The 25520-nt window shown below is 42.8% G+C and overlaps 1 protein-coding gene across 2 annotated transcripts in view; it reads right to left on the bottom strand.

The window, feature by feature from the left end:
- Positions 1-13261: 13261 nt before the first annotated feature.
- The window catches only part of gpr158a (G protein-coupled receptor 158a), a 66099-nt gene continuing 53840 nt past the window's right edge, over positions 13262-25520 (bottom strand). Inside the window, exons 6-12 of one of the 2 annotated variants that reach the window (XM_078291302.1) lie at positions 23077-23186; positions 21236-21474; positions 19187-19325; positions 16389-16494; positions 15877-16023; positions 15664-15747; positions 13262-15145 (exon numbers count right to left, since the gene is read on the bottom strand). In XM_078291302.1, the coding sequence (XP_078147428.1) occupies positions 13262-15145; positions 15664-15747; positions 15877-16023; positions 16389-16494; positions 19187-19325; positions 21236-21474; positions 23077-23186 (2709 nt within the window). The remainder of the gene's footprint in view (positions 15146-15663; positions 15748-15876; positions 16024-16388; positions 16495-19186; positions 19326-21235; positions 21475-23076; positions 23187-25520) is intronic. The other variant, XM_071895503.2, reaches the window with a different exon arrangement.

The following is a 25520-nucleotide window of genomic DNA, read 5'->3' as shown; positions in this document are numbered from 1 at the left end:
CAGACCTGAAATAATCAAGTTCCTTTGTCGAATTTGAAGTAGACCTTCAGTACATCATGTCCTTAACAACAGGAAATCTGTCACTCACATGTTGGGTACATATCTGCTCTCCTTGCAAACAAAGGGAGAAGGCCTGCTTGACATTTTGGACTTCCACTCAGCCCTCCCACTGCCGAGGTGGAAAAACTCCTCTCTCACCTTCTTGACCTCCACACTCCTCCTGCCCTGTGGAAGTTGTATGTAAAATCTTAATACATCTTTTTACAGGTTTTACATAATCTTGACCTCAGCTGGAAAAACTCAAGAAAATCCAAATTGGAAGCACAGTCAAGCAACAACAGGGGAAGGAGCAATGTTTGTGGAGCAAAACCCATTGTGAGATTTTTCCCTTCCCATTGCAACTACAAGGTCTGAAATCTGGGACTTCCAAGTCGGCCGCTAAACAGCTTTGCTATCACATGCTATTTTGTTCGGAAGACAAACTATAAACAAACATGGACGTCCTAAAAAGGATGATGTGGATTTGGCTGCTTCCTGCATTTGAAAGGACTTGCTACTTTCTTTGTGAGGAGAAAGTGTATCAGGTATTGATTTTTCTGACATGTTGAGAAGGTTAAAGGTCATCATTGTGTCATAACTTGGAAACTCAGATGGCAAAATTTTCTCTGACTTTCTAGCTTCATCGTCCAACTTTGAATGACATTCATGCGAAAGGAAAATCATTTTTCTGATATCAGATAGCATGTGAATGCAGGGAGAGTAGCTCTTAGTTTACTGGAACGTTACACACCACTGCTAATCCAGCTGGGCACTGAGGAAGACCTGCTGCTGATTGGTCACATTCAGGAGTCAACATGGTTTTCCTAGATAGATAGATAGATAGATAGATAGATAGATGTGTGGGCTTACCTGCAAGCACACATGTGGGTTTATAAATATGTATGGATGGTATATATAGTACATGTGGAACCCTGTGCAACCAATAGTGATTTACCAACTATGCAAGCCAATAATTCATTACTCTGTATTTGGTGACAACATACCTATGAGAAGTTGGATAACTGCATACACTTGACCAGATGATTGAGTTGCAACTGCTTCCTATGTGTGTGTGTGTGTATGTGTGTGTGTGTGTGTGTGTGTGTGTGTGTGTGTGTGTGTGTGTGTGTGTGTGTCTTTGTGGGTGGGTGCTTCATGTTTATTTTTATGTATGTTTTGTTTATTTGATTCTTTTCAATTCAATTCATTTCAGTATCTATTGCAAAGCTTTGGTCATAATCAATAATGATAATAACGTCATTAAAAATGATCAATAAAAATCGAATAAAATAAAAACAATTGTAATAGTAATAACAACAATTATATAAGTGAAACATAGAATAAATAAATGTAAATTATGCAAACTTTTGTCGTGGGGGCTTACTACATTGTACTTGATTTTTGTAGTGTTGTAATTTTTTTTCTCTCTGAAAATAAAATAAAGTTAAAAAGGATAAATAACGTTAGATAGATAGATAGATAGATAGATAGATAGATAGTCTGACTCGAATGAGAAGTTTGCTAGATACAAACCCACAACAAACAGAGTACATTTACCTAGACTTGTTACCTTGCAGGTGATGCTTCCTAAAAAAACGAGAGGGTGAAAGGAGAGTGAGCAGGAGACAGGGATCCGCCAGAGGAAGAGGAGAGGTGGGCGAATGGTGACTAAATTAATTCAAACCCACAGAATCGACCTGTGGCTTGTTAATGAACTATACGTCATAAACTGCGCGCGTCACGACGTCACGCGAGTGTTCTGCTCTCTCCTCGCGCAGCCGAGCGGAAGTCTGTCCGCTAGAGGGCGCTGCGCAGCTGAGCTCCCTCCTGCCGGTCCGTGTTAACCAATTAAAGCAATGAAATGTTATCAGGACTCGTCTAATGAAGCTGCGCCTTGCTAAGTGCGTCCCTCACGCACGCACACACACACACACACACACACACACACACACACCACACACACACACACACACACACAGAGCGAGACAGCAAGAGAGAACCAGAGAGATAGAGACAGAAAAAGAGTGATGCCCCACGCACAATCACACACACACACACACACACACACACACACACACACACACACACAGTTTCAAGTTTCAATATATTCTTTTGTTGCTTTTCCAGAAAACAGAAATAATAAAAGAGGGTAAGATACCTCAGTTTTACACACATGCAAACAAACACTCGTGCACACTGACGCACCCACACACACACACACACACACACACACACACACACACAGACAGCAAGAGAGAACCAGAGAGATAGAGACAGAAAAAGAGTGATGCCCCACGCACAATCACACACACACACACACACACACACACACACACACACACACACAGTTTCAAGTTTCAATATATTCTTTTGTTGCTTTTCCAGAAAACAGAAATAATAAAAGAGGGTAAGATACCTCAGTTTTACACACATGCAAACAAACACTCGTGCACGCTGACGCACCCACACACACACACACACACGCACACACACAGCAAGAGAGAGCCTAAGAGATAGAGACAGAAAGAGACTGATGCACCACACACAATCACACACAAACACACTGACACAGACGCACAAAAACACAAAAATGTGTTGCAAGTTCAGTGTGTGTGTGTGTGTGTGTGTGTGTGTGTGTGTGGATTGGCGGGGGTGTTCTGTCTTCCAAATGGCAGAGTATATTGTCTGACAGGAGCAAGAAGAGGAATTTCTCTCAGAAACGGGCTCCTCTCAGCTCACAGGCTGAAGGGCTTCCCTAATTGGGCGAGGTGTCACCGGGCCCCGGCAGTTAATCACAGGCAGCGACGAGAAGGGAAGAGGAGAGGAGAGGAGAGGGGAGGGGAGGGGAGGAGAGGGGAGGAGAGGAGAGGGGAGGAGAGGAGAGGAGAGGAGAGGGGAGGAGAGGCGAGGAGAGGAGAGGAGAGGAGAGAAGAGAAGAGAGGGGAGGAGAGGAGAGGAGAGGAGAGGAGAGGAGAGGGGAGGAGAGGCGAGGAGAGGAGAGGAGAGGAGAGGAGAGGCGAGGTGAGGAGAGGAGAGGAGAAGAGAGGCGAGGAGAGGGGAGGAGAGGAGAGGAGAGGAGAGGGGAGGAGAGGCGAGGAGAGGAGAGGAGAGGAGAGGAGAGAAGAGAGGGGAGGAGAGGAGAGGAGAGGAGAGGAGAGGAGAGGAGAGGAGAGGAGAGGGGAGGAGAGGCGAGGAGAGGAGAGGAGAGGGGAGGGGAGGGGAGGAGAGGAGAGGGGAGGAGAGACAAGGAGAGGAGAGGAGAGGAGAGAAGAGAGGGGAGGAGAGGAGAGGAGAGGAGAGGAGAGGGGAGGGGAGGGGAGGAGAGGAGAGGGGAGGAGAGACAAGGAGAGGAGAGGAGAGGAGAGGAGAGGAGAGGTGAGGAGAGGAGAGGAGAGGGGAGGAGAGGCGAGGTGAGGAGAGGAGAGGAGAAGAGAGGCGAGGAGAGGGGAGGAGAGGAGAGGAGAGGAGAGGAGAGGAGAGACAAGGAGAGGAGAGGAGAGGAGAGGAGAGGCGAGGAGAGGAGAGGAGAGGGGAGGAGAGACAAGGAGAGGAGAGGAGAGGAGAGGAGAGGCGAGGAGAGGAGAGGAGAGGGGAGGAGAGGCGAGGTGAGGAGAGGAGAGGAGAAGAGAGGCGAGGAGAGGGGAGGAGAGGAGAGGAGAGAGGAGGAGAGGAGAGGAGAGGCGAGGAGAGGCAGGCAGGACTCATCATTTGGGAAGCGCTCTCCTATTCCTATAGTTTTCAGTTTGGCCCCGGGAAATTCACAACCCTCTGTCACAGCTACAGGGATTGTAATTGGCGTAGAGTTAAGTGTAATCAGTGTGCGTATTGTCTGCAGTAAAGATAATTGCCGTAAAGCTGCATCCTACATGAGCGTGCGTCTGTGTTGCTGGGATCATTTGACTTGGCTAAGCAGTTTAGATATAATTTGGCTCATAAATATCTAATGAAGCCTGGCCTTTTCGTGGAGGAGCCCAGTGATTAATGACATCTTGGATTTCAGAATCACTAATAGCAACATTGATTGCCAATATTTGAGGAGTTTCCAAAACACTATCCATTTTGGGCAAAAGCCATTACCTAAAGTTAGTCATTCAATAATGTAGAGAGGATCCAGAAGTGATCTCATTGTGTCAGCCAAGGAAATAAATTACCTATTAACCTTTCAAAAGTATCATCATTTTGTGCAATAAATCACATAATAAGAATAGCTGCCAAATGGTGAATATCCAATTTTAGCATACAAATTTTCTCCTCAGTGGTATTCATCTGTGTTTGTGAAGTGTGTAGGTGTTATTCCATTATCATACAATCTCTATCTATCTAGAATGCTTTTTTTTTTCTATTCAGCTTTATAATGTAGCTCTCTGCGGGTTTTTGCACCTTTGTATTTGTGTCAAACATCAAAATTCAAATGATCCCATGGCAGCTGAGAGTTCGCACCAAACTGTGCAATCACAATGAATTACACAATGAATAATATTGTCTGTTAAATGGAGAAGTTTAATAATAATAGCGATCATTTATGGATATTTATTCAAGCATGAGAAGCATCACACTTGTCCTGTCAGAATCCTAATGAAAGCTTTATCTGTAGTCTTTTTGCTCTGATGCTTTTCTGCACTGAGTTAAAAGGTCCAGTAGTATGGAAGGCGTCATTGTCAATTCAGTTTTGTTTACAGCTTATAAACTGTGAAACTGACGCAAATTGCATGGGCATGTGAGTGGGTGGAAGGATGTATGGCTGCCTGCTGTGTTTCAAATGACAGGTTGTCAATCTTTGAGAAATGCGTCACCAGGTGTGTGCTTTCTCCTGAATGAGTCAAAGGGCTACATGCTATTCTGCATAATAGCAGAACGATGACGTTAGTTTCAAGGTGTAAAGTGTCTGTATTTCCAGCAGTTTGACTCAAATTAAGGAGAAATTTTGACGGGGACGTGCGGTATTAGCCATTTGATGACCAATTTGTTTGCGTAAAAGGAGGCTTTTTGCATGCAAAATCGTGTGAGTGTGTGTCTCTGAGTGTGCATACCTGCTTGTATTCTGAAGTGCAAGCATGTGTGTGTGTGTGTTTGTTTGTGCGTGCATTCTGGCCTATAGCTGCCAACCCTCCAGTTGTGGAGGAGGTAGTGGTGGTGGAGCAGCTCAGCAGAGCCTCTCAGTGAGTCACGGGCGCTTGCATCACCGGGGGCTCCTCTCCTCTCCTCTCCTCTCCTCTCCTCTCCTCTCCTCTCCTCTCCTCTCCTCTCCTCTCCTCTCATGACGCTGCTGCCACCGCTGAGGCTGGAGAAGCTGTGTAGGAGTCCAGACCGGAGCGTGGCTTCACAACACGTAGGAACACGACCTGGTGGGCGGCGGTCTGCCTACTGGCTGCGGTTTCAAGCAAATCAAACATGACTACTACGAGGTGGGGTGATGTATCATGCATCATAGGAGGCTGTGATTTTCTCTATACGAGGAGAAAGTTGACACCGACACATGTTGTGTGAGTGGGGTTATTTAAAGTTGGACTAAACAATACTTAATAATTATGAAAATACACCCATCTTATCAGCCTAAATCACTAATTGAGGCTGAAACAGAGAAGAGAGTCCCATTCCCACTTAGAGAGCCTGTAGATTTGTCATATTTGCCCACATTTATTTAAAGTGTCACTGGCAGGAAATCTTCTCAGTGCACATGAATCAAATCTTAAGAGCAAAACACAAAACTTTGTCCTAACAGCAGCAAGTGATCGCTCCATCCAGAGAAAGCTGGACTCACTAATGATGGTTGAACCTGCTGTGATTTTTTTTTCCAACATCTCCACTGCTACAGCTGCTAAGAAGGAGAAATTTAGATCCCAGGTGTGTGCAGTTTACTGACGTCACATTACATGATTTCTGGGTAATGAAGTCCTTCAAATTTTCAAAAATGTGCTTATCTCCAGCTGGGATAGGCAAGTACAGTATAAGATTTGTGATTAGTTGTAAATACATTATACAGTTCTGTGTGTGTGTGTGTGTGTGTGTGTAGGCTGTGTCGGCACACAGCTCCTGCCCCCCCCCCCCCCCCCCCCCCACACACACACACATAACTCTCCTTAGTGAGTCATGAGCCCACCGCAACACGAGATGACCTCGACATCCCGCCCCCTCCCCCCCCCTCCCCCACCTCCACCACCCCCTGCCGGCCGTCCCTCCGTGAGTCAGTGGCGGCGCACGCTGGCCTGTGGCCAGCGATCAGCTTTCTCTCATCTCCTGTCCCTCACCCTGCCCCCCACCCCCACCCCCACCCCCTCTTCGTCCTCCTCCACCCACGCAGCCACGCCGCAAAAGGCTGTGATTCATGCGGACACACCGGTCATCGTCTGAGGTTTAAAAATAAGTCCTGCCACGCTGGAGGATGTGTCCCGCAAAGACGACAACAAGCACCGACACACAACCGTCCAACTGTGATTTGCACAATCCAGAGGGCTCAGTGTGCAGTTCATTGTTCATCCCAAGCATTGTAAAGCAGATTGCAGTGCATGTTTGTGTGTGTCTTCTGCAGCAACCGTTCATAATAGCTCATAGCTGCATGTTGCAGCAAGTGTAAATGGAGTAAAGCACTATCAGTGCATGCCAAATATTGGTCTCCAGTAAGACTTTCACAAGCTGCATCATAACAATGAGGCAGATTGGAGTTTTAGTTATACAGACATTTCCCAGAAGCAGAGCTGCTCTAGAGGAATTGTCATTGGTCCAGTTAAAACTCAATGGGCGGAACCAAAGAATCACAGTTTGTCTGGCTAAGTAATGTTAGACTGAAGCCCAGTTTTATTTATATTTTGACCAGAGATCCTTCTGCAAGCTTGCCAGTTAGCTAACTTCTGAAAAACTGATTCTTTGGCTCTGCCCACTGATGTTTAACTCAACCAATGAGATTATTTCTGCCTCCAGAGCTCTGTTTGCATATCTAAAACTCCAATCTGTGATGTCTTTAAGGATATTACTTGTACAGACAACCTACTCCATATGATCATTCATTCGAATCTCCTGGGCTCCAGTAGAGACGGTGGGATCGGTTTCAGAGGGGAGCTGGAGCAGGATAAGGTGACACAGCGGTTTGAAATCAAGACAGAAATCAAGGAGAACTTGAGTCTGCTGAGTGAATGGTGTTTTATGGGATTGTGGAGCCTCAAAGAGTTGAAAGCTAACCAACTAGGTTGTTCTCAGCAAGTGAAATTTCACACTCAAGCAAAACATGCCAGATCAATACAAGACATCCACTAGCAGCCAGATAACAGTGTAGTCTCATGCAACACTGAATCCACAAAAAACCCAACTGGAAAATGTTGTTTGATTTCAGGGGTTTCATTCCAAAATGCTGTACATCCATTTTGGGGAAAAATGTTACTTAATGTTGAATGCTCAATATTATAAAAAGCAGAAATGATATCATCCTGTAAAATTGTATTATTTATTAGTAAAGGACTAATAACTTCAGTAATATTCAATAAAAAAAAATTACTTTCATACTAGCAATCATTTTGTCAGTGTATTTTTTAATAAAACTCCTAAAAAAAAGAAAAAAACAAAACATGCTGTGCCATAATTGCTACATATATATATTATAAAATTGGCTGGTATTGGTCCTGAGAGTCTCGGCTGGTTTATGTATCACAGTGATAACAAGGGCGTCCTGGCTTGACATGCAGATGAATCTTGAAATCAAAAACATACAATACCATTAGATGGTCTAGTAGCAGAATTGAAGAATGTTTTAAGTGTGTCAACATTACAGCTGCAACTTGACCTGTGATCTTTTTCCATTTCTTTCTGCCTGTGCACAAAAGACAGCAGAGAGCCTTAGTGGTTAGAGAGAGTGTTCTGTAACTGAAAGGGTCATGGGTTCAATCCCCCTAACAGCCGGAGTGTGTCCATCAACAGCCACGCTCCCTGTTGAAGTGTCTTTGAGCAAGACACTGAACTTGCTCATTCATTGTAACCCAGTTTCAACAATTCAAATGCCCCAAAAATATAAATGTTCATGTTCTATGTAGAATCTTGCATGATGCACCTCTGAAAAATAGGGTTCTACATCTAAAAGTTTTCTCATCACACCTTTCATGCTCCTTCCATGCCAGAAACCATGACAGTCTTTCTATTTAGGGTGCATGTTCAATACATTGGATGTTGCACTCACTCTTCCCCCATGGATGACCTCTATGCAAACCAATTGTAATGAATATCAATTGGAATATCAATAATGATCTCCTCGTTACAGGTCGTTTCTCATAGTTTGCCGTTTCCCTCTCTGACATTTCTCTATTTTAGTTCCCTGCAGCATATTGATCTTCTATTTATTAGAAAGGCTCGGAAAGTGCTCTTGAAAACAGAAATCAATGCTAACATGTTTTGTTTATACAATACCCTTTTGCTAAGCTTTTTAGCTGCATCACTGCCCATATATTTGAATAAACTGAAGTACTTCTGATAATGTAGAAGCTGTGTTTTTCATTTAATGTTTATTATGCATAATTAAAAGTAGGCCTATGGGGTTGCTTAATGATGTACACTACCAGTCAAAAGTTTGGACACATGCAAATTTCTTTATTTGTAGTATTTTTTTTCACATTTTTTTCACAGTAAAGACATCAAAACTATGAAATAACACAAATGGAATCATGCAGCGACCATAAAGTGTTAAACAAATCAAAACTATCTTATATTTTAGATTCTTTAAAGTAGCCGCCCTTTGCCTTGATGGAAAGGCAAAGGCTTTGGAAAGAAATTCATACATAGGCATCAACTTCACTATTTATATTTGTCTAAGAAACAAATTTCAAGCATTTAAGGATAAGCCTTTAGATCAAAATGGCTTTAAGATAATGAAAAACATAGTGCATTCAATCAGGTGTGTCCAAACTTTTGACTGGGAAAGTCTGGATATACAAATACTTTTCCTTTGGCTAGGGAAATAAATAATTTCACCTCGGCCAATAATCATTTTGGCCTTTGAAAATACAGTTGAGTCACAGCGTACAGTTTTCCTGCAGGGGTCTGCAGTCAGCCTCCGATACCATCTTCTATCTCTCGCTTTCTGCAGAACTAACTCCCATTGATCTCGGTCCGAAAGACCACAACAACCCATAAAAGCATTTCAGGACAGGAGCCAAGACATGCATGCGAATATCCTAAAGTGGTTATGATGCACAAAGCTTTTAAAGGCCCGCGTTTCTCCAACTCTGAGTCTGCATGGAGCATAAGTAAACGAACCTGAGACAGGGATGATTACTGGGCACAAATGCATCATGGGAGCGTCTTGTACCCGCTTCCTGTGGGACTTGAACCGTTGCAGTGAGGACAGAGTGGAGATGAGAGTGAAAATGCTGAGAGATCTTTCTCTCAACATGCACTTTTGTTTGTAATTCAAATCTTGTATGTGTGATTAAATAACACATTAAGTGCACACTTCATTTTCATATAAATATTTATTGCAGAGGAGGTATCTTTTATGTACATGCTATCACAATATAACACAATATAAATCTACCAAATATTCCCATATATCGATGCTATAAGCTTGTCATAGAGCAATAGTTATAACAAGGACATAATACAGTGGGTTAGGGACAGTATCACTCACTATACAACTTGTAACAGTCCATAAAAGATCAAGTTGTTTTTTTTTCTTTTTTTGTTCTATCAAGGGCAGTGAAACATCGGTCCTACTAATTTCTTGAATTCATGCAGAAGCCACAAGAGCAAGATTTACGACGTTACAGCATTGAGTAGTAGTAGTAGTAATAGTAGTAGTAGTATTTGCCATTGGGTGACTTGGTTTGGTCACAAAGAGAAGTCAGGTTTAAATCAAAGAAGCTAGCCAACATAACGCACCATGGTAAAAATCCAGTTGGTGGACACAGAGCTACAGGACACAGTATTGTCTATGTCAAGATGGTACAATAACAATGGTCTCGATTTGCACACCCAAGTAAATGGTAGAAACTTTCACTGACTCATTGATGATACTGCTGAAATACAATGATAACTTCCAGAGAAAGACACTGATTTATGTATACACAATTCAATACATAGATAGCTATGAGCCGACCGAACTGAGGAATGCTACAGCAAGCACATAATTAGAAATTATGCAAGCAAAGGAATAAAACAGATTGACTGTTATGCAAAAACGTGAACTACATATTTTATAGTGTAATGGTGGGATATTGTACTGTACTGTATTGTATTATTTTCTGGTCTAATATAGCTGTAATCATGTTTCCTTCCTGCTCCATCCCACTGTCTTTCATTTGGAAGTATAACGGGGCAAAAGTGTGTGAAACCTTTAAAAAAAAAACTTTTTGAGTTTTGAGAGCCAAAAGAAGTACGAATATCACCATCTTAGTCTGCTGTTTGTTGAAAATAACATAATTTAGAATTTAGATGTTTCACTATAGCAGAACCTTTATGAGCTCAATCTAAGGAAACAGTGTCATATAGAACAAGCCTAATAATCATTAAAATCATTATCAAAATCATAATCATTTCACACTTAAAGGTCTCCTTGTTTAAAATAGTTTTCCTATGGGGACAAAAAAGGGTTCTGTGTTTATATTTTAGTGTGGACAATTCATCACTAAAGGGCAGTAAAATACATTTCGGCAGTGATTCCAATGAGGCCCTTTATAATGAAGTCAGCTTCCGTAATAAAAAAAAAAAGAAAAAAAGAAAAGCCTTTTGAAACGGTGGTTGTGGTTCGTGATAGCGGGGGTCAGGATTCCCTCTGTAGTGGGAGCCAGAACGCACCATCACAATGCATGTGATGGATGATACCTAACATCTGGTTCATAAATATCACATGGGTCCATCAAAGCATTACGATCAATCCCCGCGCGGCGACAGCTCTTCTCAGACACCGTTCCCGCAGGAGCTCATAAAGCAGAAGAGGTGATGACAAATCTCACGCTCCGAGGCCGACACTCCGCGTTTTGAAATATTTCAGACGAGCCCCACAGGTCAGCGGCAGACGTAATTTCTCAGTGGGTGGAGGAAGAAATAAGACGTAGCATCTAAATCATGTTTATCGAGCCTGGCTGTAGAAGCGCGTTTGGTATGTTAAGCAAAATCTGATGAAATACAAGCCAACGCGATAAGGACGCCTACAAATATCATCGTTTGTTTTTTAAGAAGAAAGAAATTTAGCTGCGTTTAACCAAATTGTTTCAAATGGGGACTTGGTACGATTCAGACGGACAAACATTCATTTTAATCACAATTAATAAACTCCTAGAGAGCTTGGACATTTTGTGAGGAGGAATCTGACAGCAATTACAGATAATAATCATTATCAGTGACAACATTCAATGATGCCATGTATTTCTCACAAGAGACCGTAAAATGGATGCTATATTGATACATAATTTTCCTCACACAACTGCAATTCTTGTCAGGCGTTACACAAATTATTATTTTAAATATTAGTGCGAGAGAATATACTTTTCGCTGAGCAACTATTTTCTTCTTTAATCCCAGGGTGGAAATGATGCGATGAAAGTTTAGACATTTTGATACAAAATACTGAACAAATAACCCTCAAAAAAGTTGAGTCAGATTATTAATTGATAACCAGATTATTAAGGCTAATTATCTAATTATTGGCATAATTAGTTAATTAGGCTTAAGACTACCTTGCATTGAATTTGGAACATCATGCATTAAGATATTACAAGTGTACCTTTAATACAGAAATACACAGAGAAAAGTAATGGCAGTAGAACGCTTATTTTAATCCCTCTCAAAACTTGAAGCAGCATTTTGCATCAGCTTTTTTTTTAAAGGAGAGACTCACCTTTAACATTGTTATTGTTTATTGAGGCTGTGGGAATGTAAAGAGGGCTAACAGAGGAGAGAAAGCCCTGGCGGGACATCTCTCTCTGAGCATTGCATCGCAGTTTTACATAAATATATGATATTGTGTGCACACACATGCGCGTGCAAGGCAAGATAAAAATCCATGTTGGATTCAGGAACCAAGCTGGTGCAAATGGCTGCCTCAGGATTTTAAAAGGAGCTAGCCTTACTTTTTACAGAGTATGTACGGGCATCAATTTTGACACACATTCACGTTATGCTGCTCTCATATAGTTTTTACCGCCCTGAACGAGCTTTTGGAAATATGAAAGCAGAAAAGGGTCAACCACTGGCATTTAGACAGTCAAACAAAATAACGTTATATATTTGTCAACACGTTAATTGTGTTAGTTGACAAACCAGGAGGGTCCAACTACTCTCGTTTATCTGGCTGTGCATGCTGTTTATATAATTCACCTCCACAGAGTGCTGAAGGAGAAGCCGCTTGCTTCACCCCAGACTACATGAGACTGATACAAGACAATTCTAGTTAGTTAGTTAGTTAGGCACATACAGTAATACATCTCTGCAGACTTGGAAGCATTTGACTCTGCTGAGGACTACAATTAAAGAAGTCTAAAAATAAAATCTCAGCGTTTCACACGTCTACGTTTAGTCGATGTGTGAGATCCTGTGTGATGTCATGCCATGAGGTTGAAAATGAGGACGGGATGTACGAGAGGAACTCATAGTGAGAGAACATTTAATCCTCAGTTCTTTATGTATGAGCTGGCTAAAGTGCTATAGACTGATTCCCTCACAATCAGCGCCTTGGCTTGACACACACTAACTAAATGAAGATCCTTCTCTGAAGATGTTCCCTTATTCTTTGGCTTTTGCTCTTTTGTACTTCAACCTACAATTCATGCTTATGTTTCTCATACACATCAATAATTTTCTTTACACTTCCATTTTCATAATGTCATATCCTATTCCAAGGTGTGATGATGTTAATGCAGTCCCACACAAAAAAAACAAAAAAAAATGTCAGAATTATAAATGTTGACTGAATATAGAACATGATAGATGCAGATTTTCAACATTGCACATGAAGTGAAAAGGCTGAATTAAAAGTTGCATAATTAGAGGCTAAGATTTATCTTTAGGATTTCTCTGTAATAATCTGGAATGCTCATCTTGATGTTTTGTTTTTGTACATTTTACTTATTTTGAAAATAGACAAAACTGGAACAAAACCTTGGAAAGGAAGGCAACTTGTGGAACTCGATCAACTTTTTCTTCCAAGTCACCGTACTAATAGTAAAAGGTAATATTTCACGATTTTAAAGTGGAAAAAAAGTATACAACAAGAACTATAATTTCAGTTGTCCATTTAGGTTGAGTGTCATGCCTTTTTGCCTGATGTGCTATCCTCAAAGTCCCAGGGACAAACATCTGCCTTTTTCGCACCACCTACAACCCCCCCTTTGGGATTTGGACTGCTCTGTTTGACTGCAGAAGCACTCGTGTCTGTACCTTTTTTATGTGATGGATCATCAAAATCCCACGGACAGACTTCAGCCGGCTTTGCTTTGGCTGCTCCAACATTAGCACTTTTCCTTTTTTCTACCACCGGCGCCTCCTGAGGACTCTCTACATCCCAGGGGCAAACCTCAGCCATTTTCTGTTGGCTCGCATGTTTCTCTGAAGATTTACCCTTGTCCTTGGCTTTTGTTCTGCTTCTCTCATCGTCCGTGTCTTTTGACTTCTCTTTCTCCTTCTCAACTGTCCTTGTGGAAGGCGTGCCCTTCTTTTTCGAAGGCGATTCCTTGGTTTTGGAAACCCGAGAGGGACTAGGTGTTCTCTCAGAATTTGGAGATACGGCAGTGCTGTCGTACTCCCATGGACATACGTCAGCTTTTGAAATCTGTGGCTGGAGTGAGCCTCCTGATTTGGGGGGCTCTGAAGGGGTACTTCTCCCTTTCCCATCCACTGGAGAGGTGCCTTTTCTCTGCTGTGTCGTATCTGGTGAGGGAGCCAGCTCTGTTGTCTTTGTTGCGGCCTCTTCAAAGTCCCACGGACAAACGTCAGCCCGATGCTTTTTGGAACTCTCTGCTGTAGAATGAGGCTGGGGGGTCTTAGCGGGTTGGCTCGCCTGACTGGACGGTTGCTGCTTTGACCCTTCCCCTTGACTGGCTTGACTCTCACTTCCATCTTCCCATGGACAAATCTCTGCCCGGTCAGCGGCTGTCCTCTGAATTTCTTTAGAATGCCTGGCACTCGACGGAGATTGATCGGAAGCTTTCTGCTTCTGAGGTTTGACTCCCTTGGTGCCGCTTCCATGAACTGTCGTGGTTTCTTTTGGCGCTATGGATACGTGCTTCTGGACCTTGTTCTCAGAGGGAGTCGGGATATCCTCCACCTCCCAGGGACACACTTCTGACAGATCGTAGAGATCCTTGCCCTTTGCTGACTCAGAGCAGATAGACGGCTGGCTCCCGCTCACCTGCTGTTTCATGATTCCGCCTTTAGCTGCACTCTGTTTGTATTCAACTGACTGACTGATAATCATCTTGGGATGGCATTCATCCTCTGGCTCTGCGCTGGCCTTTGTGTCTTTACTCTTTGGCTGACTCTTCTTATTGCTGTCCTCCGCACTCTGGGTCTTTCCTGTCAAGCCCAAAGTCTTCTCTTTGGCACTGGCGATGACACTGAGGGACTTCTGCAGCATGGAGGTTCTCGGATGAATTGGTTTCTTGTCTGCGGTGAGGTTATGAGCACTTGCTGACTTGCAGACTAAGGGGACTGACTCGGTAGATTCACTGGTGGCATCTATCTTCTCATTGGACTTCTTCTTGACCAGCTTCTTGCCCATGAGGGTATCCAGGAGGGAGCCTTCAGCTGTGGCCACCTCCATCTTGTCTGTTGCCGAGCTGTTAGAGTCTTCACTCTGGTCGCGGACATGGTCGTAGCTACTGTGGGACTTCTTCAGGGAGAAAACCTTGTTCTTCAGTGTCTCCTCCTTAGCCGGCTTTCCCGGGTGAGTCGGATCGAAGGGGTTCTTCCTCAACACGCAGATGCTGTTACGGTTGCTGCCGTGTTCCCCTGCCTCCTTGTCTTCACGGCTGCACTGCCGGTGCACCGACTCAGGAATCTCAGTGATGCGCCTCATCAGTGAGCGGCCCAGGCCCTTCTTGGAGCTCCGCTTCTTCTGGAGGTGAGGATTGTTTGCCAACATCTTCTTCCGCTTGTAAATCTCCAACTGGGAGTAGAGTTTTTTAAGCTCCTCCTGCACATTTGCGAAAAATGTGGGGAAAGAAAAAAAAAGCAAAGTGATTACTGACCTATTTAGAACATATACCTGTATTTCAAAATGTTTGAAAAATGTTTCAAAAAATGTGATTTCTACTCAAGACACAGTGTTACAAAAAAGCAGACGTTCTATTGCACAGAAAACATGCAGTACATATTCATGGCACGTGACTACAAACAGCTGTTAAATGATGCACTACAGTATATCGCATGCGTGTTGACAGAAAAGGAAAGACAGGACGGTCTTGGACATCATTAAATAAGGAAACGGAGTGTGTTTTAATGTTAGGTCTGAAACAGCCTCTAAGCGTTGGTCCTGAATTTATTGTATTTCTGCCTGTGTGCCCATCCGATACAGTGACTGCTCTCAAGCAGCAGGATATCATCTGATCATATCACCCCCTCTGGTAAATAGGCTTGGAGTGGACCTAGTGCCCAAATCTTTGGTAGAGAGACTTCTTCAGCTCTAACAGACAAACAGAACCCTCTGCTCACGTTGGTACGTTTTTCCCAAAGACTGTCGCAAGACCTTACGCCACAGCCATTAATAGAACTGAGATGGCCCATTTCGTCTGGTGTCTGCAATAAAAAACTGCCATGGCTCAGTATTTTTGCTATAGTCAGAGGACAAGGATTCAAAAGGCATCACCAGGTTATACAATGGAAAGGGAATTGAGTGAGGGAAAGGTAAAAGGAAACGCCGCTTACCCGAATGTCCTCAGGGTCCAGACTGTGCTCACTCCACGCTGACGTTATGCTGCTGTTGAGATACGACCCGGAACGACCCATGTCCAGCTCATCCTCATAGGCCTCAGAGGCTATATCATCTCTCATATGGGTGCCAGCAAACAAGAACTGAAGGGTGGCAAAAAAAAGACCAAAATGGCTTGTTGAGCCGCTTCATGAACTGTGATGTCTTCAGCAACAAAAGTGGAGCTTACTGAAATCCGATCAAGTGAATAATTCATCCATACAAAGTAATATAGCTTTAAGTCTAGGCTCAAATAACAAGGACAGCCATATCGCCCAATGTTGTTGCAAATTTCATGGGACGAATAAACATTTAATACATCAAATGCATTAAATGTCAAACTTTGTCCTTGTAATACTTTGTCAAAAATAAAAAAACACAGACTACGTATTTTCTATACCTTTTCATATTCCGCAGGAACAGTGTAGAGAAGCAAAGTAACGTGTGAAATCTGAATTGGGACATTTACCTTAGGGACGAGCAGCAGGCCCAAAGTGACTGTTACAGTTAAATGGGTGTGGGTGAAGAACAGCAGCAGCATCCAGTCTGGATGGAGCTCAGGAGCCAGAGTAAACCTGTTGAGACATAAAAAAAAAAAAAAAAACAAGAGAGAGAGAGAGAGAGAGAGAGAAAGAGAGAGAGAGAGATTTTATTGAATCCAAATACAAGTGCAAGAGGAGGGGCATCCATATTCTATATTTAGCTAATGTTAATCAAATGGGTGCAGATAACATCACTGTTGATTTTGCTATGTATAATATTATGCAGGGTCATTAATCAAGCTGCTCAGCCTTACCACATTTCACTGACAACCGTATATTTTATAGTGAATATCAATACTCACATTTATTTGACTACGACGGAAAAATATTTTGTTAATAAACACAACCTGAACATCTTAATGAATGCCTGATTGTCAAGTTCCAAATCTGTGAAAAAGTGCACACTTACAGTAGAGTATGACTAAATGATGCTATATAGTATTCCTATTAGTGTGAGAGAGCTGAATGTAATTTGCTCCGTCTGCAGTAAACCTCTTAGACACAGATGGAGCTGGGAAAGACAGAGACAAGATATAACGTGTTTATTTTAAGCCAAAGTAGATTTATGCGCTGTCTGTCTAGGCGTTAACACTCAATTCCACTGCTTGAAGTGGGCTCATATAATGTTCCACTTGAGCGATCCCTTTGCCAGCGAGGATATGATATTTTCTTCATACTTGGAATTGGATTTACAATAAAGGGCAATGACCTTGATCTGGTCACAAGATTTTGACTATTTATACATCAGACAGAAATACGCTCATCCCGCTGCGGCACGGCAGTCTGTGGAAAATAAGATAATTACTGGCGGAAACAATAGTGGTGCTAGGAGTAGCTCCAGCCTTTTATTTAAAATGAACTAACAACCTTTCAGTGCAGTGAGACTTCATGCGCGCTAAGGATGTGAAGGCATGTCCTGTCAGATGCTAATTCAACCACTGGAGAGTCCATATCCCAGCAAATGTCATCTAGCAGGCTCATTACGTTGTTGAAGTTGGCAAATGGCTAATTAACGAACAGTTACTGCGGTAATAGCTTAAAGGCACGAAAGAAGGTGAAGGTCCAGCATATGAAATGTCCCAAAGCTTTGAAGTCCTCCCTCCTTCATCTTTTGTAAGGAGTTCAAACTAAGTTTCTGAGCAGATGAGGATTTAATATCCTTGGCATACTGTCTCCGCTCAGCCTGCAGCATCTGACTGAAATATTCACATCGCTCAAACTTCTTCCTCCAGCTATTACAGTCTCTTTTCATTTTCTCTCAGCATCCCATTCACACCTGGACCAGACTGTAACCTGATTACCATCGCAGCGTTCAAGGAAGTCTGACTTTTAACTGGTCACTGTGGGATCACATAGCAATCACTGTGGGATCACATAGCAGGTTCTGCGAGTAACAGAAATGGGCGCCGGATGCCTCTAACAAGCCCGAGCAGTAGTCTCTGGTGGCAACCACTCAAAATCAACTCGCCACACCAGGCAACTGCTCCAATTTATGAGGAGACTTTCTCTGGCCATTTGCTGCAGACAGCAGCCTCACACCGTGGCTGCAGAGCCCCATTAAAGGAGTCGGCACTGTAAACACACACAGCCAGATGTTCAAATACCATCTAAACTGTAAACTCTGCATTCCAGGAACCTATCTGGCTATACATCAGTGACAAGCAATTTATTGGTAATGGATGTTAATTTGTAATTGGAATATTGCTGCCAATGATTCCAGCTATTTATGCTATCTAAAAAAACATAAATCATTCTGACATGGTTAATTAGTAAATAATGTGATGGAGCTGAGCTCTCAATTAGGGGGGCTCCAACTAGGAATGGTTTTGGCGCTGTCAGCTGAAACATCTCATTTATAAACTGCATGGTGCAGCTACTTGACATGTACACTGGAGGGAGAGGGCGTATCCGAATACAATGAAAACAACCCCCACATGAACAGAGGTGTTGAGCCTGTGCAGTAGCCTGTACCGTGGAAATGAGGCAATCTACTGGAGGACATAAACGTCAAAATGAGAGAGGCAGACAGCAATGAAAGGCCATGATATTAAGTATGTAGCGCTTCACTTAGATTCACAACATGTGGAACACACACACACACACACACACACACTACACGCTTAATATGTCAAATGCACAGACTAGCCCTGGACCATGCAGTATTTGCTAGTAATTCTTAAGGCTCATTCACATCTAGAAGGATAACTATGAAGATAACTATAAACTATAACTATATATTGTTGCTAAAGCATTCACACTACAGCAGTATCTGTGATCAGTTCCTCAGCAAATGATACATTGCTGTAGTGAGCTTTAATTTGATTGGTTGAAAATGTTTTATGGTTGTCTCTGCATCCAAAAAATCGCTCTGAGATCGAACCAAAAATATAGTTATAGTTATGGTTTTGGATGTTTTTATAGTTATCGTTGTAGTGGGAACACAGACATTCTCTTTACATATTTACATTTTTTTTATAGTTATAGTTATCTTTATAGTTATCCTTCTAGATGTGATTGGGCCTTTAGTGTTTGTTTTATCCTGCTTGGAGTACCAGATGGGTGGGGTTTACTGCACTAGGACTACTCAGATAGTGTCAGGTAAGTTGTCACTCACAGGGAAACATGTTGAATTGTCATATAAATACTTTCCTGTGATTGCCTAAAGTTAACTTGAGCATCATTTTAATACACATATCTCAGACGATGGAGATGGGGTTTGTGTTACCTGATGACATAGAATATAGCTGACAGGACCAGCTCGTTGTGAACGGCGATGGCCATGTAGCGAGGCTCGTGGAACGCCGATGGGACCGTCCTGACAGCGTAACACAGGTACACCGCCCACAGCAGGAAGAGGAACTCGGCTAGACAGCAAGGGAGCGAGAACGAGAAAGAACCGGTGAACACAAGGAAAATATATACAGGCCAAAGAAGCTATTGGTATGCGGTGTGTGAGCCGCGCAGGCCGAGCCACATGTGCAGCACTGACAGCCACCGACCGGCCGGCCGCTTCACAGTTCAGCGCTCTCATGGACATCGGCGCAAAAGATTGTACAACACAGGTATACAGAAAAATGGTCTGTCCAATAAAAGCTATGAAACTCATTTGTAACAGTCGCGGTTGTATTCTCTGGACGCCGTTTGACAGATGATTGCAGATGGAGTTGTTGCAGCCCCGTCAAAGGTTTAATAAATCCCCACACACCTCCGTGGCAACCCCATGTAACGTTTCCCGGGCTCCACGGCAATAAACGCGGCGCTTTCCCCATGAAAATCTGTCGCCGTTATTTTGACATTTATGCCGCTTGTCTGCTTGAACTGAGGGACTGTCAGGTTTGATCGAACTGTGTGTGTTCCTCACAGCAGGATCAACAGTATGCAGTAGATGCTATTGCTCACACAGAAAAAATATTATTCATCGGGGTTAAGTGAGGGCATGTGAGGACCAAGATAACAAGGTGACAAGCGACCTACAAAAGTTTGGACACACGCATTTTTATTTTTTACTATTTGCCACATTTTAGAATAATAGTAAAGACATCAAAACTATGAAATAACACAAATGGAATTATGCAGTGACCAAAAAAGTGTTAAACAAATCAAAACTATCTTATATTTTAGATTCTTTAAAGTAGCCGCCCTTTGCCTTGATGGAAAGGCAAAGGCTTTGGAAAGAAATTCATACATAGGCATCAACTTCACTATTTATATTTATCTAAAAAACAAATTTCAAGCATTTAAGCAGAAGCCTTTAGATCAAAACAGCTTTAAGATAATGAAAAACATAGTACATTGTTCAAACTTTTCACTGGTGGTGTATAAACAGTCTAAATGCATGGAGAAAGTCCCCAAACGACCCAAAAACCTGCCAACCTATTTTCTGGTCCCAAATAAACCCAACGAAAATGTGGCCTCCTCAGATCACAGCATGCAGGCGCTGCTGGGGGCCCCCACCTGTTTTCCCAGAAGTCAAACGGGACCACGGTTCTCTCTCATGCAGCCTGAGTCAGCATGTTTAAAACAGCATGTTTATTTCTTCACCGTGAGATGATGCTCACGCTTTCTGCTCCGCTCCAAGCATCTTTGATCTTTCATCCGTCTTTATTTGTGTGTAAGTTGCCCCTCTCCTCCATAACATGGGAAAACGTCCAAAGCGATAGAGAGGATTAATGTCTTCTTTTAGGGGGGGGAAACGTAAGAGCACCGCCAAAAACATGAAGCGAGGCAAACTGTCTCACTCATCCAAGTTCTCCTTCAATTTCCCCCCCGGCCTTCACCTCTTCTCTCACTCTGCCTTCATCTCTCTCGTTTTCTTTGAACTCAGGAAAATGCTATCATGCCTAACAAATTACTTCTCGATTTTATGCCATGAATACCTCATATAACCCACCCACCATGTTTTCCCGCTCCACTGACCCACCCATATGCACACACACACACACACACACACACACACACAGGCACACACATACACACACAGGCACACACACACAATACAGTGTACACTACCAGTCAAAAGTTTGGACACACCTGATTGAATGTAGTTTTTCATTCTCTTAAAGCCATTTTGATCTAAAGGTGCTTATGTATGAATTTCTTTCCAAATCGTTTTGATTTGTTTAACGCTTTTTTGGTCACTGCATAATTCCAATTGTGTTATTTCATAGTTTTGATGTGTTTACTATTATTCTAAAATGTGGAAAACAGTAAAAATAAAGTAGTAGTGTATATAAATCTATTCATAACACCCTATGGAGGCGGTAACAGGGCCTACCGACGGCCATCATGTAGTCCCAGCGATCCAGCAGGCACATGCTGAACTGCAGCCCGTCGGGCGTGTAGCCCACGTCGATGAGAGCCAGCTTCCTGTCCAGGTTCTGGCAGACGGCGGACGTCCAGGCCACCAGGAACCAGCAGACGATGAGCAGGATGATGCCCAGCAGACGCAGCACTCGCCAGCTGGTCATGTAGGGGATCCTCTGGGCCGTGCGGGACAGGAACACCTTCAGGACCCTACGGTGGGGGGTAGAGAAGAAGGAGAAGAAGAAGAAAATAAACTGTCATCAGCGTACGTTATGACAGAATCATCCATAATGGTGTGGATTAAAAACATCATCATTGCTCTCTCTTTTCATCACGATAGCAGAGTCTGCATCCATTCCCTCAGCCTCATCTACTTCTACTTAAGTTAGTGATTTCGTACATTTCCCAGAATGCCTTTCGACAACCCCCCGAGAGCAGGCCTGAACTTGTTGCTCTCAGTATGTGTAGGTGGAGATAGAGATAGCGATAGCAAGAGCAAGAGGGCGAGTTTTTCCAGCTGAGAAAAAGCAAGAGTCAAACTCCTTACTCAAAACTCAACATGTCTTCTGGCTGCATTGCATTCTGGTCTAGTGAGGCTGCTGTCGGTCGAGAAATTGGTCTCTTTGTCTCTTCTATGATGGATTTCTCTCTGTATGATTGTTGAACGTCGGTGCAAAATGGTGAATCTAGAAAGAAGCCCTCGCTCTTTGATTCTGAGGGACTGACACCAAAACCTGATGTTTACTATTGATGTTTTAGACAGTTGAAAATACACATATCTCGATGTGATGTCACAGTGTCTTCATTTGGCCAGTTATGCATAGGAATAAGAAGAATACACCAACAAACAATAAAATGGGCCCAGAAATGCAAGGTAAATTAGTAATAGCTGTTTTTTTTTAACAGTCTTAAATTCGATATAACGCAACACGGCAGAGAATTTCACATCTCAAATGCAACACAATGCAGAGCAGTTATTTTTTGTGTGCAGAGAAGTGCAGAGACTGTAAAAATCAGTGATCAAACACACGGCCAGCCCTCAGTATTAGGCCCTGCCCTCTGCACACACTGATGAAGTGTCCACTGCATTCCCCACTAATGAGCCCCTATCAAAAAATTGATCTGTGCCATATGTTAACTCGCACCTCTAAGGGTTTACCTCGCTCCCACTCGCATTAACCACATCCTCTTCATCAGCATCTTCATTACACCTTTTTGACAGATCCGCCTGACAAAAAGCCCCACAGACGAACAATTTCAAGTGCATTGCTTTGCGCCTTAAATACAGCAGACTCCTGTCTCATTATCGGCTATTCAGGCTGGCTAACCCCCCTCTCCTCCCCCCCCCCCCTCACTGTATCCTACAGCAATCCTCTCCCAGGTCTTTCCCTTCCTCCGCTCTCACACACACATTCATCTCTCTGGTTCTGCCAGCCATCGTTCGATACCATGATATATATGGAGACCATTTGGGGGCCAAAACGTCCCGTGTTTTCCTAATTACTTTAACTTGGCAATTCTTCACCTCACTTAACGAGGCAGCGAATCCGCCCCTAAACATGTACAGTAGCGTGGTGTGGTGATGAAGTAGCCGAGAAACATGCTGCCTCAACACTTCATAAGGCTCTTACTTTTACAGCACAAGGAATTAAGATGTAAGACGTAGTGCAATTGCATTTAAAGAGGTTACTGTAATCCGATAGGAGTTTCCTGGGATGGCTAACGATGTTGGATAAATGGGTATGTGCAGTTGTTTGTGCTGCATCTGCTTTGTGTGTGTGTGTGTGTGTGTGTGTGTGTGTGTATCATTACCTATACAACTTGAGAGTCAGTGTCCCATAGACGGTAGCAAAACCCAGCAGTCGAACCCATCTCAGCAGGATACAGCGGAATACACTTGGCTGGAAATAGAGGATCACAACCTGCAAAAGGAAGAAAGTGTGCGTAAATATTTCTATAATTCTATTTTCTATAATTCACATATATAACCGAGAACCATTAAATAACATAGGCTGTCATCGTAAAGAAATTAGATGTTTTACAAAGTGAAAAATAAGTGAGAGAGCCACCCTGCTGTGTGTGTTTTTCATCTGAATGATAATGGGCCCTCTGTCCCCGGGAAATTAAATACAAAGTCGTGGGAAGTTACCGCCTGCTTCTACTCTCAATGGAACTGTCTTATTTACATGTTGGTTTGTTCCAGCTCTCTCACCTCAGCATCTAAGCGTGTGTAAGATCGGGTTCATGGAGCTACATTTATGTTCAGTCACTCATTAACTCATCCAGTAGTCAGTCACTCACTCTTCAGTATTTCTACACTCCCACGCAATTCTAAAAATGTTTTCCACTAACACCATCAACAATTTTCCATCCAACTGTCAAAGTGAATTTTAACCCAGATTTTGAAATGTCACAAAAAAATAAAATGCAAATAAGGTGCGTTTCCATCAGCCGGGTTGAAGCAAGTAAACAGGCTTCCTAAATAGGGAAATAGGATTTATTAATATTGCTCTTTGTTGTCAGCTAATGTTGGCCATATTTCATGCTGTCTGAAGACAAAAACAAAATAAATCACTTGGTGCTATTTTAATGCACCAGCATTGAGATTGCAATGAGATTGGGCAAACTGATTGTATGGCTATTAAGCCATACAATCAGTTTGCCCAATCTCATTGCAATCTCAATCTCTTTGCCCAACGGTTGGGCAATGAGATTGATTGATTAATTCATAGGGCCAAACCCACAGTCATAATTTATTTCACAAATAATTATTTATCACGACATTTCTTCATCAACAAATAAAGAAAATGGTCTTTCATTTTCTGCCACAAACGAGGGTACTGACTTTTTTTTAATCAAAATTTTCCATTCATCCAGCTATTGACAATATCATTCTTGGCATCTGTCTTTCATGCACTAAGGGCATGCAGGCTCCCAACGCCAAAGGAGAACCAACTGGCAGCAGACAACAGGTGAGACCTGTAATTGAGAATGAGGCATGTCGCTGTGTGTGGCCTCCCATCGGCCTAGAGAGCATCTGGCGCCATGCTTCTTCCCATAGACCTGCTGAGCATCTGGCACCACGCTTTTCCTCAAGAACCCTGGGTGTGAGTGAGTGAGCAGGTGAGCAAGTCTGTTGGTTTCATTTGCTAAACTGCCCCCCTGAGGAGGAAATGCTCTGCAGAAGAACTGGCTATTTGTGAGTAAAATTATGGAGAAACTTTAAAGCTCACAGTAAGATTCCAGCCAAACCTTATTTTTATGCGATGGTGACTGTGGTCTTGTCTAATTCTACAGGTAGGATGCAGCACTAACACTGCTGGGGTTAGAGGTTGCTGAAAATGTATGCAGTCATGGCACTGTAAGTTGCTTTGGATGACATACAGTATCATGTTGGCTTACCATTGGGTATTGAAGGATCAGAAGCATGATAGGGTCTTATGTTACAGCTTGAAGTTGAAATGCTGACAAAGGAGGCATGCACAAAACAAAAGTTTGCATCTCTCATATTCCAATTAAATCAAACCCGTCCATGAACTGTCTATTGTTCCATATTCTTTAGCAGTTTAAAGCGGCGATAACCCAACGCGGTGCAGTAAGTCACAGGGCAAACAGGCTGCGGAGCTGCAGAGTGTCTGAGACCTGCTCCCAGGGGCTCAGCGAGGGGAGCCGAATCTGTCAGAGAAACATATTCTTAATGAGCGCAGGGTGAGCTACCCACACACTGACTTACTGCCTCTCTCTGCTTGTCCGCTGGCTGTCTCAAACACATGGCTGTAGCGTTCAGGCCTAGCGGTGCTGTGATATCATTTCCGGTCGTACTTGCAAACAAGTCCTTAATGCGCTATCATTGCATAATAAAGCATAAAGAAATTAAGCATGGGAGGCGTTGGCATGTACTGTGTATCGTATCTGACCAGAGATGTAAGGTTCAACTGACAACATGAAATACTGAGAAAGAGAAAGATACAGGAAATCGCTAGAATACCACTTCTGCTGGCTACTAGTACTATTACCACTACTAGTATTACTGCTTCTATCACTGATACTATCACTAGTACTACGAGCACTACTACTAGTACTACTACTACTACTTCTGCTACTGCCACTACTACTACTACTACTACTACTACTACTACTAACACTACTACTACCATTACTACTAATACTACTACTACTACTACAACTGCCACTACTACTACTAGTAAAACTGCTACTACTGCTATTACTACTACTACTAATATTACTACTAGTAT

The sequence above is a fragment of the Centroberyx gerrardi genome, chromosome 22 (assembly GCF_048128805.1).
Source record: "Centroberyx gerrardi isolate f3 chromosome 22, fCenGer3.hap1.cur.20231027, whole genome shotgun sequence".
Classification (NCBI taxonomy): Eukaryota; Metazoa; Chordata; class Actinopteri; order Beryciformes; family Berycidae; genus Centroberyx; species Centroberyx gerrardi.
Note: the sequence above shows the minus strand (reverse complement) of the source record. Positions and strands in the feature narration are given on the sequence as shown.